Here is a 16,059-nt window from a genome sequence, read left to right on the forward strand (position 1 = left end):
AAAAGAACAATTTGCCTCTAAACAGAAGTGCAGAAATCATTGAATCAGGGAATCATAGAATGGTCTGGGTTGGAAGGGACCCCAAGGATCATAGAGCTCTAACCCCCCTAACACAGACAGGGCCACCAACCTCCAGCCTGGATCTACACAAGGTTGCCCAGGGCTCCATCCAACCTGGCCTTGAACACCTCCAGGGATGGGGCATCCACCACCTCTCTGGGAAGCCTGTTCCAGCACATCACCACTTTCTCTGTAAAGAACTTCCCCCTAATATCTAATCTAAACCTTCCCTCCTTTAGCTTTAATCCATTCCCCCTTGTCCTGCCATTGTCTGACCTTTTAAAATCTGACTTCAGCGTGGCTGCTTTATGGTTTCTAGTCATGCTTGTTAAGACTTCAACCAGCGGCCTCTTCTTAAATCTCTCTTTAAAAGACACCAAGTTTAAATGTTTATCTAGTAAAGCCTGTCCATAAGTGTATTCAAAGTCCACCTCCTTAAGGATACCCCTGTCAAGGCTCTCTGTACTGCAGAGCTGTGGTGGTAAAAGGAAGAAATAGAAGCTACATGGTCCAGTGTTGGACTTTTGTCTGCATTGGATGGGGACAGACTTGCTTTTGTGTTACCGTGTATGACCCGCTCCCTTCAAAATACATGTTAATCTAATATGGAAGAACTGTTATCATATTGCAAGAAACTGAACTGGCGGGATTTTTAACTGTGGATGACTGGAAACTCAAACTTTACCTTAATGAGATCAGCATTCTTTGCTCCCCACGTAGTTAGTGAAAAGAGACAGTGTCCTCCAGGTGGGTGATACTAAACAGCTAAGTCTTGCTTCTGCCCTGAGTTCTGCCCTAACTCTGTGGAGAGGACACCCTCTCTTTCTTTGTCTCTTCATTGAAAATTGAGTGTGTCTAGGCAGGATTGCCTCCCTAGAGAAAACTGTCCTTTTGGAATATCTCCTAGATGATAAGATTTCTGTAGGGTGTAAATAGTAATTTATTTTCCATTGGACTTTATTTAAGCAAGGTTGGGGAATAGCTTCATTAAAGTCTGTTATTTTTAATATACAGAAACAGACAAGAATAACTAATTAAAGATCACAGTACTGAAATGTCTTAAAAATACCAACCCTCAATTTGTACCAATAAAGTGTAACCAAATTTCATTTTCCTGGTACCGTGTTGCTTAAGCTACTGTTAATTTCACTGTGAGTACTAAAAATTTACCCTCTCTAAAAATAACAGCAATTGATGTGTCCTCCATATGCAGACCAGTTAAGACATATTAGTTGGTTGGGGGTTTTTTAATAGAAAAATGACTGGTTCACATTTGCTTGTGTACCCAGGCAGGGAAAGATTTGCATGTTAAGACTTACTTTCTTTGCAAAACCATCTGCCTTCTAATAGACAATCACACCTTTGGCTGCTTCCCAACTGCTGAATTTTACTAAAAGGCTTTTGTAAGAAAATGAAATAAATGTATTCATACAGTGGCATCACTTTTTTTTTGCTTACATTTGAAAATATGTGCTGTCAACAATTAAACCCTGATACATTTCTGGTTTTCACTTCACAAGGAGCTAGTACAAGACCTCATTTTGTTGGCTAAATAGTCTCTCAATGTTCTTACCTGACCGACAAGCAATGTCCACATCCTTTTCAAAATCGGTCTGTAACAAGAAACAACAAAACAGGACAACAATTATTAACTGAAAACTAAACCACAACACCTCTTTGCCAACTAGCGCTTCTGAAATGTCCTACTTACAGAGTCATAGTCTCTTAAAAGTGGTTTCTTGTTGCTGAGAAGGTGAAGTATATTGTTTTACAACAGCAGAGCTTTACAAAGTTTCCTAAAGTATAACTGGGTGGTTTTCAAAGTATGCTGCCTGACCAGAAAAAATAAAATAAAATAGGTGGAAGTAGAGTATATAATTTTAATAAAACGATACAGTGTATAGTTCTTTATGGAAGAGTAACTTCTATATCGTATTGAAGGTTCATCTTTAAGGAAGCATTTCATAATAATTTTATAAACAGAAGTATGGAAAATAGCCTGCAATATAAATTACTGTAAATAAGTGCAATCCAATTACACCACCCTGTCTGAAACTTCATTAATTTGTTATGAAGTGGTTGTTACGTAACAGTCTGTCCATCCTTGCTACTACTGTATTCAAATAGTCATTGTACTCCCTGCAACTATTTTTATTTCATGGGGCAAAACCAAATATTAAGAGCTAAGAATTAATCTAACAGTTGAAAATCCAAGCACACTTTTCCCAGTTAAACAAAACTATCCTGTTAAAGAATTCACATAATTGTTAATTATGTTTTTATTTCCACAAAGTTTTTTACATGAAAAATGGTTAATAAAACTGATTTATTTCCTTACTTCTGAAGTCCAAACATTGGATTCTTTTTGAGTCATCATTTTTGAAAAGAATTTGCTTGCTCAGCCTTGCATTTTTTAGGTTCTGGTCCTGTCCCCACTATAGTCAATGCTAAACTGTCATTGAAAGTGAAGGGACAAATATTTTGTCTTAAAACACTACTAAATAGTATTAGTAAATTTGTGTACTGAGCCATATATTTACTCCTAAACTCAAGCCACTAAATAAGATTCCGTCTCTAGAATCTGTAGCACTTTCTTCTCATCTGACTTAATTTGAGAGGAACATTTTTCAAGGCCTCATGAAGGGAAGCATCTCAAATTCATCAGTGTTCACACCAACAGCAGAAAAAGTCATGATATATTATTAGATTATCTCATTCTCTTATGTAAGAATCTTTTGTCAAAAGGAACACTGGTGGAAGATAACACACTGTGCTCTACTAAATGATCCCACCAATAATTTAAAACTTGCTAAGACATTCAAGCAAGCAGATAATGACTCAAACTGATTTAGGCTTAAAAACTGTGTTAGTGTTTTACCTGTGCATACTTGCCACGTACAACACTGACCTTTTTCTTTTGGATAGGAACACTAAATCAATAGTCAAAGAAGAAAGTAAAAGCTAACCATGATTTGAGCATGTCCGTTAGGAAAAGAACTTGAAGAATCTGCATTGATTGGATCCTGGCAATTTCTCAGTCGACATCTGAATGCATCTTGAACCTGTGAAAACAATATCTTGTACTGATTCCTGTGCAATGTCATATACTCTACTCCTATTAAAGATTAAATTAAACTGTATGGAATACAACAGATGAATTTCCATTAGAGTACTTAATAAATCAGAAACAGTAAACATAAAAGTTTATTTTTTGCTATTTCATACATTTGCTATATTTTTGGCTGCTGGAAAGCCTGTTAATCATTTATCACATCAACACCACAGAATTAGATGGACAGAATTAGCTGATGTGAGTTGGTGATGATTTGGTGCTCAAGCCAAATCTGGTTTGCATGACCATATTTGGCTTATGTCTTATTGTTCAGTTTGGTATAGGTCTGAGAGCAGGATTAATAGATATATTAACCATTGCAAAATAGAATGCATCTTATGCTCTATGAATGTACAATTCTTGAAACACAGTACTTAAAAGTTACTATAATTAGATACATAGTGCTCTCCCAATTATACTTTAAAGAATAAGTCAATTGAAAAGTTGTTACTGATTCCAATCATAATCTATCTTGATGTATAGGGAATCTCAGGCATGTCTTCTAGGAGTAAAACTCTTCAGATTAGGTAAATATCTTCAGTGTGTGCACAAGAAGAAGAAAAGTGGACTGTTTGCACAGCCTGATTTCTTGAAACTAAAAAAAAAAAAAGGAACTACTCAGAAATTACTATTTTACTAATATGATCCATAAAGTAAATTTGAAGACTTGTCCCTAAAACACAATATTTGAGGAATTCTCTTTTCGTAGGAAAGGCTATATTTACTTTGATTTAGGGCAGAATGTATGTCTAAAGAAATGCTATTACTCAATACTTTTGTTAGATGTGGTTCAACAGAGTCACATTCAAAAGAAAAAGACAGTTCCTGTTTGCTGACAGTAGGATGCAAACACATTTTGCTACTTTCTCATATATACCCATAAGTAAGGGCAGCAAGGCAACTTTTGGAATAGAAAACTTTATGAATTTTGGTTCCAGAAATGCAAGTGTCCATATTAGCAACCTGATTGCATGAAGTGACTTGGAAACCAAGAGATTATTTGGGTGACCTCCAATAAAAAACAAATTAGTACCATTTTTTGTTTGAATATGAAAGCACTCTCAATGATATGTATATTTAAAAAAATCTACATTCCATGTACTAGCTGTGGAAATTACTCAATGGCTTATTTGGAATAATTAAAAGGGAGAAAATCATGTTCTACTGATGGACATTTTGTGAACAGCAGAAGAAGATAATTCATTAATTGTTGCTGATGAAAAGCCATCCCCTTCCAATACATTGTATTCGACTGCAAGCTGTTTAAGAGGTTTCACAAAGGGGAAGATGAAATAGAAAAAAAATATTTATTTTTGTAATTAAAAATCATTATTCTAAAGTGCTCAACCTTAAATGAGTAAAAGTGCTCTGCAGTCTTGATAAATGACTCTTGCAGGTGGAGGAAGACGAATACAGAGCAGAAAGAATAATGAAGCAAGGTGGGAAGCTTTGGATTGATTTCAAAACACCACGACTTCCCACATGTGGTAATATAAAGTGTGCTTGACCTGTGTCATGACTCAGATTCTGATTTTAGGCACCATGCTTGCCATGGTTTTCCATGTGTTTGACATTAATTTAATCTGGCATCGCCCAGTTGTTGCAAATTTAATCCAAGTCTTCTCTCACTTTATCAATACTGAAGTCAGATCACAATTCAGAGTTTTATGCTCGTGCTCCTGAAACTTCCCCAGTTCAGGTAGCTCCAGAGATCTCAAGAATATAATGTCTTACTTTAACTATCATCTATATTAAAGCTGTGAATCTTGATGTTAGGATTCTCTTCAATGTGCGTGTTTCTTACAGTGTTTCTGAAGTGCAAGCAGCATATGATTTGAACATGTTAGCAGAATGTCAAATGTAGCTGTATCCATCATATTGACATATGTTGCAACTTCTAAGCATCCTCACGCAAGTCAGAAACAAAGATGTTGAACTTTCTAAATACCAGCTTATTTTTCTGAACTGCCTGTTCAAAGTTGTTGTTTGAATATGTAAAGACTGTGCTGTCTTTACATTTTACCTTGAAACATAATCTTGTTTTTTCCCCTGCCTTTTAATGTCAAGTTAGAAGATTTTCTTATAGCCAGGCAGAGCAGGAGAGACAGATGTGATGAACGTGCGGGTACTAGGGAAGTGGTTTCCTTAGCAACAGTAACCAACTCCAAGCTTTTATAACTTACCCCCTCTCTCTACTCATGTACTCTTTATTTTTTCTCCTGCAATACAGAAATGTGGGCTTTAGACGCCAACGATGCATTTAATCCAAATGCTCTCTAGTCAGCAGAGCACAGCAACAGAAGAAAATACATGTCGGTTCCTCCCATCACCAGCATTAACAGGAGTTACTCAGTGTGAGTATAATTAGTTTTAGAGCATCTTGTGTTCAAGCAGGTCAGGCAACCTGTTTTGCTCTGATAGAGAAGCTTCAGGACTAACCTCTGTGATCATCCTTTGTTCTGTGACATAGCTCACCATCTTCCAATGCCCAATTAGGTATTTAAACAGCAAGAAGAGGAAAAAAAAAGAAGAAACTACGGCCTCTGGGCTAAGATGGTAGCATAAAGCAATAATACCTAACTCTCATATTGCATTTTCCTTTCCTAATTTCTAAATGGTCTATAAGAGGTCTCATGCTTAAGGAATATTATATGTATCACAGAAGTTAGGAAATGGAAATATAGAAAGATTTAATGTCCTTCTGAAAGACCCAGAATCGATTTGGGGCAGGAATAGAAAGATGTATCACTTAGTTCTCTTCAAGTTGTATGTCCTAGTGAATGTCCCTGGCTTCCTAATGCAGCCTTTGTCATACAGGATCTTTGGTACAGCATACTAGAGGAAGTAAAAAACATTTCCCTCATTTATGTTTATATCAATATATCTAAGAGGAAAAATGGGGGGTTGATATATATAATTGTAAAGGTCTGTGTCTTTTTGTAATGCAATGACAATAAAGGCATAGTAAAGCAGGGCTGTCCTGTTCTTTGTTCAAATGTTATGGTGATGTATTCCACCCCATTTTTTTTTCCTGACAGTCAGAATTATTGTTTTGCCTGTGCTGGCATGATATAAATATTAGATCAATCTATAGGCTATAACTGAGATAGCTTTGTAGCTGTCATCAAGAGTGACAAATATGTTGGCATGGTTTCCCTGACAGGCACTGGCAGAGGAAAATGCTTTTGCAGACAACCAAAAGCAGCATGCTATTCTTTGAGCTGGGAGGTACCCTGTGGATGCAGAGACTGCACTGCACACTGTACATTAGGGCCAGTGTCTTGGCTTATGCTCACCTGAAGGGTCCAGGAAGTGGAAAGCCAGGCTCCCTAGAGCCAAAGTGAAACAACTTACTGGAGTTATATTTCTTTCTGTGTAGTAAACAACTGCAGTAAACAGTTAGACCCTTGCTATTGTAAACTGGACCATGAAAGTGCAGACCATACATATTTTTGAAATAGAATTGTTTCAAGTGCATCAACTGCTACTTTTCTGTTCCTGAAGAATTTTTTGTTAATTTTCTTTCCCCATATGAAACAAAAAGCCAATCCCACCATAATTAGTTCCTCAAGCATTTTACCCAGTTTACAATTTAAATCTAGAGGACTAAGGAAGGTTCAATGTGTTCTGTCAAATAGAATTTAAACAGCAATATGCCTAGTTTTCTTTGTCTTTCACCACCACCACTTTCATCATCTTGACAGGACATAATCTGCTGATTAGTGAATAAATTGTCTCTGTACATTTATTTCTGCCTAAGTTGTCACAACTGAAGAAAAAACTCCTTCCCCTTTTTGATAAGGGACGACCTTAAAAAATCTACTTGCTTTTTGAGCCTCACTTGGAAATCTTCTTACGAGGTCATTTTTTAAAATACCATTTAGATAGATTGATTAGCTGTTTTATTAAATGCCTTTCTTCTAGAATTTCAGTGTATAACTGCCAAGACTGTCTTGCAGGAACAACTCTTTTAAGTAGTTAAACAAAGTAATGATTCTTTGCATTTAGATCAGATATGGGGACGTGATTTGTTAAAAGAACAGCAAATAAAATAAACCTTAACTAGCGGATTGCCTACACACAAACAAATTATATTCTGTATTTCTGTATAAATACCTTTAGAAGCAGGTATATTTTGCATATTATTTGCACTAGAACCAGTGAGTTAAAAGTGGTTCAAGTCAAGGTCCCAAAAAATTTGAAAACTGAGTCTACTTAATAGAAAAGACTAATTCCATCTCTCTATCAACATAGTCCTACCTGTGATCAGGCAATAACATTTCCATAAGACATGCAGCAATATTGAAGCATTCCTCGGGAATTAAGCATTTGCAGCAGGTATCTGTCAGAGTAGGGAACCTGTCTTGAATCCAAGGCTTTGTGCACTGTGGGAAAATGCCTGTTCAATTTCATCTTAAGCAGTCAAAATATTTTTTTCCATATAAACTTCCATATACAACACTGAGGCAGACTTTAATGCCCGAGGTTTTTTTATTTTTTAATTTTATATGTGCTACGACATGTTACTTTTAGAACTTCTCATGGCTTTTTGTCTGTTTTTTGATGATATCAATGACTGATAGCCAGTTATGTATTGCAACCTCTCTGCATCCTTGCAAGGAAATGGAATTAGGACATGAGGAAATGGAGTGAAGTTGCATCAGGGAAAGTTCAGATCGGACATGAGGAGAAGGTTCTTCACTGAGGGAGTGGTTCATTGAACTGGACACAGCACCAAGGCTGACAGAGTTCAAAGAGCATCAGGATGATGCTCCTAGTCACATGGTTTAGATGTAGGTAGTCCTGTGAGGGCCAGGGAGTTGGACTCAACAACCCTTCTGGGTCCATTCCAACTCAGGGTATTCTACATTTCTATGTTGATTCTATGAAAGATAATGCTTTTTATGCTGCTTTGCTTTTGAAGGTTTCATCTGTGACCTTGAGCTAGAGATATATATTTGAAAATAAAAATGGTTCCTTAGGACAGTAAGTGGAAGGTGGTGTGCCCTTTCCAGGCTAATTATATATTCAATTTCATGCAAGTTTCATAGACAGGAAAACCAGTATGAAACTGCCATTCTATCTACTGAAGCATTTAAATTAAAATAGTTGCAGTTTCTTACCATTTTGCTAAAAGAATATGTGAAATGGTGGCTTTGAGTTCTACAGATGAGAATAACCTCTTTCACAGATGTAAATCATATGGGGAAAGAAAATGCTGTAGAAAGTAAGGGGATAGCAAGATAGTTCTACATAAAATAGATTTTTCAGGAGTAGTATCTCTTACTCTGCACATATTTTTATCCTGAACAAGAAAAAACAAAGGAAAAAAAAGGTATTAAAGGAGGTAAGTTTCTGCCACTATGAAAGATGATAAATTAAGTAAAAAAGTTCATAGCCTCTAACAACCTGAATAAAATGGGATGGAGTCAGCACAGGTGAAAGTGTTATTTTCTGCAAGATATTGATTTTTTTTTTTCCTTAAGAACTGGAAACTTGACTCTTTGATACAATAATCATGTCTAATTCTTTGATAAGATAATACCGTGTAAGTTAGTGATATAAAGCTAATGCAAAATGGTACACTAATTAAATATTGAAATAAATTATGTCACTCATAATTCTTTTTCATTAGTATAGTGAGTTTCAATGTTTAAAGCGTGTGAAAGCTGGAAAGGGAAACCACTGTGTGAGGTTTATTACTCAGCATTGACAATAAACCTTTTCTGAAACATCTTCCTATTTTATTAGTCCTGAAGTGACACTAACTTTTCCTTGCTGTTCTCAAAGCATTCATGTGTTTTCATCCTCACTGTACCTATAATTTAAATATGCTACCCTATATATATGTATGTTACCTTATATATACACACTATATACTTGAGTTCATGGAGCTGAAATGGCAGATCTTCATCAACATAAGACCTCATTTCCTTATGCCTTCCTTTAGGGACAGTATGAGCAGAAATAATTTTGTGTTTGAATCAGTTTTAGAGACTACAAAGATCTATGGCTTTTGGTCTTCAGAAAAAGGGCATTCATATAAATATTTCCCTATACTCACAGGATTGGGAAAGCCTAACATTTAAAAATAAACTAAACTTGGACAGATTAAAAGCCATCTTTAATTAAATGGGTAGTTTTATACTGAAACTGGTATTCTGCACCTGAAATTAACTGATATCCCCCTCTCTCTTTCACTTGTTTCTCTACATCGCAACATCAAATATTTTTTTTCTATGAAATGTATTTCCACAGGGCAAGCTGTATATAACATTAAAAAGCAGTTGAGAGATTAACAGGAGCACAGCCCTTTAGAAAACTGGGAAGCCATTCCTCACCTCCCTTCGGAGAATACAATGGACCATGACAATAACAAAGCCTTGTAATGAATCAAATACTGCAAAAAGTATCTGAAATAGTATCGATCTTTTGTCTGTCATGGCCAGAACTGCAGACATCCAAGTCAGGGCCAGAAGTGGCAACACCACACAGGAACTCCAAAGTGATGCCCTGTCGATAGAAAGAGAACAGCAGCACTGTAATATCATAAAAAAATATTAAAAGCTCACTTAAAATAAAACATATTTAAGGATGGCACTTTATCAAGTTAACTTGAAAATCACAGACAAGAATGTAACAGTGTTGGTACTTTATGTTCTAAAGAATATCCTGTATTCAGTTAATAAACACGGTAGCAATTATTTTTTTCTTTTTTTTGTTAAAAAATATTTAAATGTGCTCAGCACTCTATACAGTGTTAGCAAACACAGTTGTCATCATCAAACTATTGTCTCACATGCACTGTATAAGATTTGTAACAAGAAGATGTAAATGATCAGGACTAACATGGCATTACTGGCGGTGGTGGCTGACAAAGCTGTTGTTGAAACTACTCCACACTTGGCACATTTGAGCGTCAAACCGCTATGAGGCTCACTCATCTGACTGCAAACAAACAGAACACCCACAAAAAGAACAAAATATTGAATTGTCACCAAAAAACGTTGCTACTGAAATTTAGCTTTTAAATATGATGTCATGCAGAAAAAGTAAGTAGACTTATTCAGGATGAATGCTCTATGTTGTTGAAAAACTGTACTTTGTACATTAGCTTTAAATTATTAGCTTTAAATGTTAATGCTTTGGGGCTCCATTTCATGCAGACTCCGTTTCTTTGATTTAAGCTAGAAAGGCCCCAAATGTCAAGTGATCAAAACTTCTCAGTACACTGAAGTAAACATAAGCACGTGCTAGGCTAGACACACAAAGTGAAATCCCTCTATTCAGACCTGTTTTATCTAAGCTTGCTTGAGAAAGAGTATAGGACCCTTAAAGGAGGAGTATGAAGTAGGTACAATTACAGAGAATTAATAGGGAAAGGAACCTGCAAAATTTATTCAAGCATCAAATCAGTATTGGCATACTGTGTAGTCAGATTTGTACTAGTGATCTGAACGGCCCACTAAATTCTGGAGTGATTTTATTCATGCCCTATGAAGGTCTGAATACAGGGCTTGAAATGTATGGAATCTGATGAAATAAATATCAATTGGTACTAAAACAAGGGTGACCTGTTTTGCGTTTTAATAAAACACAGTACACAAGCATTAAGCTCAAAGCGTTTTATATGGACAATTGTACCTCAGCACCTGTCAGAAGAGTTAAAGGGCAAAACCTGGAATTTAAATTTTCTTTTACATACATCATGCATTCAGTTTCCTGAGTCAACTAGATAAAGACTTTTGTTATTCCTTCTTTTTATGCTATCGGAACCAGGAGTAACCATAGCTGACTCAGATGCGACAGGAAGGGTTCATTACCTATTCCCAGCTGGAAAGTGGTCAACATGGTGAAGATAGGCAACATTTCATTTCTTTCCCAGTTATTTCAACCAACAAAACGCCTCTTTATTGCCAAACCCAGCATTCACAAGATGTTTAATGTACTGCCCAAAACAACATTGAACTCCAGCGGTTTCCAGTTTGATAAACCAAATGAGAACTTTCCATTAAAAAGCATTCTTTTCCATAAAAATGCATTTTTTTTTCCATTTAAAAAAAAAAACAGTGAGAACCACGATCTTGTATAAAGTGATTGCGGGGTGTAATAAGAACTCAGTGAACTCACATCAGTTTATACCAGCTAAAGATCTTCATTAATGAATGAACTAAAAAAATGTCATGGGTAAGCTTGGGAAAATACTTTCAACCTTTGCATGGCAATGCTTCAGCATTACCAATGCAGATTATTCTCTTTAGATTTGTTCTGGATCTTGCACATATCAGAACTTGATGTATATATAGACCAAATATAATCTTTTTGGCTGGACATATATATGTGCTACTCCTTATTCCAGGAGAATGATTGATATCCATCACAACACATCTTGGTTCTCCATATGCTTATAAAGGTGGAAAAAAAGGTTTTCTACGACTGAACTTTTGACAGGTATAAGTCCAACATGTGCCAGAATGAAGGTGCCTTCCTGAACATGGTTGGCAAGAGATATGTGAGAAATGAGTGAACAATCCCCTTTCTACAGGAGGTCAAATGCTGCACCAATTTCTATGCCCCGAAGAATGACTGGAGACTTTTCATCTGCCAAGTAGTATCAAGGAATGCTGTTGCCAAGCCACCATCTCTTTCTAAGACAAAAGTTAAGAGTTTATCAATTATATTATGTACATGATTTCCCAGAATAGCTGTGTTCTTTCTGACAGAATAGTGCTTTATCCATTTACTTCAAAATAAAATAAGTTACATGCTGTTATAAAGCAAGTTATTGCTTCATCAGGAAAGTATACTATAAGCAAACAGACATCTTTAGCCGACAGTTCAGTAGCTGAAATAAAAAGGATGGAGTTAAGTCTAAACTTGGATATCCTTAGAAAATGTACAAAGCCAAACTTGTAGTTGCTCCAACTCTTCAAATCACTGGAATTAGAGCAGATGTGAATTTTAATTGGTGATTACTAAGTTATTACTACTCTGGAAATAAATTGAGTAGTTTGTAATAGTCTAGAGTTCACCAGTGTTATTACAGAGTTAAGGATGTTGATGGAGCCATGTAGATAAAAGGAAGGTTAAGAAATGAATACTTTCTAATAAAAAAAAAGAGTAAAATACAAAAAAACTAAATGAAAAAGTTTGGTACATATTTTTCAGAATAACAGTGAAAGAGCTGAAAACCAGAAAGATTTAATTGAATTAAAATTAAATGTAAATCACACCAGCTGGAGTATTTATCACAAATTTGCTCATCTTACCAATGAATTGAACTTATTAAGAATGCTACTGTTACTGAAATGTTAAAATAATCCAAAGTGAAGTTGTAATGAATTTATCCATAGCATTAATACACATTATAATAAAGTTATCTTTGCTTATTGTTTCTAGAAATGAAGGTATTGTTGGTATTAACTATGAGCTGGCACAAAAGACAATACTAGAACATGTAGCTGTAAAAAATGATTATGCAAACTTCAAATATACTTTCATAAACATTAAGAAGGTGATGATGCATTTGTGCAGTATTTTTCTCCAATAAGGAATGAATCTAGGTTTGCTGTTACAGTACTTCACATCATTGTCATGCATTGAAAAACAGTATCTGACACTACCGCTGGCATAATCAAACAGAATTTGAATGAAAAAATGGAAGTAAACAATCAATAACATAGAATTTCCTTTTAACTTTTTCTTTTTTTTCTTTTAAAACACTATTTTCTTTGAATTTCTTTCTTTGAAATTCTGTTACATTAATTTAGAACATAGATGCATGAATGTAAGAGCAAAGGTAAATTCTTCACAGTCAGAACAGCAGAATAGCACTGACCTCAGTAAGGCATATATTGCTGTAAAATGCATTTTGTAACAGTCTACAGAAATGAAAAACATTTCCCACCATAGTAATTAAAGTTGACACCTAGACAAAAATAATCAGTTCCTTCAGTACACACAGTTGATATAACTATTTTCCTAACTGCAACAACTTTACATGTGACGTTCTTGTGAAAGCTCTGCTCAGATTTGTTTAATCCTCATTACTATTAACTTAATACTGTTGTACTTGTGTTTTATTATGTTTAGTTTGTTTAGTTGCATTCCCTCAGGATAATGCAACAGCAGCTTTTGAGATGAATGGAATCTGTTAGACACACTGTTACACTGATATAAAAGTTCAAAGCACAATCAAAAGCATTTTTGGTGAATATCTGTAATTTAAAATTGGCGTTACAATTTGAATATGCTTCAAAATAACCCAATTGTTGCTTACCCCGCTCTGTGTTTGAGCTTTTTATCTAGGATTCCATCTCTGGAAACAAGTTTATTAAATACCAAAATGCCAATCACCATGTTGACCTGTCAAACAGAAAACAAACAATTGAACTTTCAGTGCCTGAATGAAAATACTTTATCCTCTTACATCAGAAAAACGTTCTTGCAGGCCTGCAAAATGCCTCTCGTTACATTTCATTCAGAAGTTGTGTAACACCATCCCTGAGCACACCAAAAGTGGTGTTCTCAAATGGGTAATACATACTCATACCACAACAGGCTTGGTTTTTTTAACCTTTTTAATCTGGTATCAAGTTATATGCATAACATGTCTGCTACCCAAAAGCTTGAGTACTACAGATCTAGTATTTCCTCAGTTTTGCTTGCAATAACATACGCTGTTCCAAGAAAACCACTGCATTTGAGTTGTGAGCACAAAGAAGAGCCAGGCAGAGGACAGGATGATGGTAACTGGGTTCCTTTCTAAGCATTTATGGCCCATGTGGGTGTTCCCACTTACAAAGACCCAGTCTGTATTTTTCCATATCCTCCTGTGCTGCCTATGTCACTTACTAAAGTGCCAGTCTTGACCCTTGTTTGAATGTAATTTCCTTTCTTTTTTTGTGGGACAGATGAATGCCTGGGGTAAGTCTGTTTAGCTCCATTAAAGTAAATGGTGTTATGATCACATATATGGATTGAAGACCGAACCTAAAAAGAAATTTCAAGTGTTTCAGCAGTCAGACTTTGGCACTCAATGGACATACTAATGGCATTTAATGGACAACTTAATGACTGTTATTATCCATTTGTGTTATTGAACTGAACTCTATGAACCTGTCTCTGCATGGCCCGCCAAGAGGTAATACCAAGTTTTGAATATATTAAATAAATGTTCCTTTTTTTTAATTATGAAAGGGCAATCCTTTTTTTTCCCTTTCAAATAGATTTTTCAAGACCTGTGCCAAAATACCTATTTGTTGCCAGTCTGCACTGCCAACCCTTTTCCAGCTTTTCTTATTATCGCTTTATTTTCAGCATTTACATTTTTCAGCTGATGTTATATAATTCTTTTGCTTCGTACATTTAGGCTTAAGTGGCTGCATGGAACAGCTCCTTCCACAGCTACTAGCTAACAGTAAGGGCAAACTGCGACTGTGAACTTCAAACATCTCTGAACAAAGCTTGCCAATTACACAGAGAACATGCAGTTCCATGTGAAAATTATGACTGGCTTTTTTGTAAACATTCTTGGCTCCTCTATCATGATAGGGACTGTGAGTTGTACAAAAGGATCCTGGCTTGACTCCAGTCAATGATGAGACAAACTCTATGGGAGTAGTAAACATCCATTTCAGGAAAATTTATGTAGCTAAATGGCTATATCTTTGATGACTACTAAGACTGATTCCCTTTTGCAAGGGAAATGACCTGTGCTGATAGAGCTATCCTAGTATAAAATTGGTGGAGTGGAAAGAAGAATTAGGTTCAAAATCTATAAGGAAAAAATGCTAAACAAATTATTGTAAAAAATCCATACAAACTGCAGAGCAGATGACTGATAGCCAATGGTACATGTAGGGTGTAATTCATCTTACCCTAACGTAGACATCTGAAATACTTCTGATGGGTTGAGCCCTAAAAGTGCATATTTTTCTGCACTGACAACAAAAATGGCTAGGATAACTAGCTTAGATGCAGAAATCTACACTGCAGATGGCTACAATTAGGCAAAGAGAATCCTACACCTAAAGGTGTTTTCAGGGATGTGGAGGATTAATACACAAACGAGTAACATTTCCCAGCTATGATGATTTTTTTCTTTGCCTTCAAAAGCAGCAGCCATGGAGAACTTGCTGGCTGGTTCCACTCCTCCTGTTGCTTTTGCTGGCACAGCGATACACTGCCAAGCAGCGCTCTATCAAGACTGTCACTGAACTTCACAAAGCAGTGCCAGTTGCGTAGATGCTACTGATAATAACTCAGTGATGCCTGCAACAAATTTTCTGTGCCACTAATCAGTACTCTTTCATTACATTATTCTTTCACAGCTTACTGTGTAAACATGGAGAGATAACTGCTCTAAAGAAGTGATACAATTAAATGAACCATGCATTCAAAATACTGAAGGTTTTGTAAACAGTATCAAGCTCGGTATTTACAGGAAAATGCAATGCTACTGGTATAGGTAAGCTTTTATAATTCAGACAGCATATTCCATCATTTCATATGAAAATACTGGAAATTATGTTAATGTTTACCAGGACAACAGCAGCCGCAGGTCCAACGAAAGCATAAAGTAGCCCTCCTTCAAGAGACAGCCAACAGCTGGAAAGAACATTAGAGAAGAACTAACACAAATTAAAAGTAAGTATAAAGCATTGCCAAGAAAGCATTAATAATTACTACAGCATGAGATTCCTCCGGTGTATGTTCAACCCTACATATACAGATTCATATGCATACACAAAAAATAATTACTTTGTTGATATGACAGTTAAAAGTTATTTCCATTGCTAATCATTAATGTTACAAAAGTTTTAATGTGAACTATACATATACTGAAATGCCTAAAATGTATTAAGAGCACAATAGAAAATAAGTTT

General features: G+C 35.7%; 1 protein-coding gene across 1 annotated transcript in view; it reads right to left on the reverse strand.

Annotated features, from left to right (window-relative positions):
- The window catches only part of ADGRB3 (adhesion G protein-coupled receptor B3), a gene marked incomplete at its 5' end in the record, with an annotated part of 463,681 nt that overhangs the window by 23,652 nt on the left and 423,970 nt on the right, over positions 1 to 16,059 (reverse strand). Inside the window, 6 exons of the mRNA XM_084262372.1 lie at positions 1,634 to 1,673; positions 3,027 to 3,122; positions 9,514 to 9,685; positions 10,022 to 10,120; positions 13,452 to 13,537; positions 15,715 to 15,781. Of these exons, the coding sequence (XP_084118498.1) occupies positions 1,634 to 1,673; positions 3,027 to 3,122; positions 9,514 to 9,685; positions 10,022 to 10,120; positions 13,452 to 13,537; positions 15,715 to 15,781 (560 nt within the window). The remainder of the gene's footprint in view (positions 1 to 1,633; positions 1,674 to 3,026; positions 3,123 to 9,513; positions 9,686 to 10,021; positions 10,121 to 13,451; positions 13,538 to 15,714; positions 15,782 to 16,059) is intronic.

Source organism: Gallinula chloropus (assembly GCF_964237585.1).
Source record: "Gallinula chloropus genome assembly, chromosome: 3".
NCBI lineage: Eukaryota > Metazoa > Chordata > Aves > Gruiformes > Rallidae > Gallinula > Gallinula chloropus.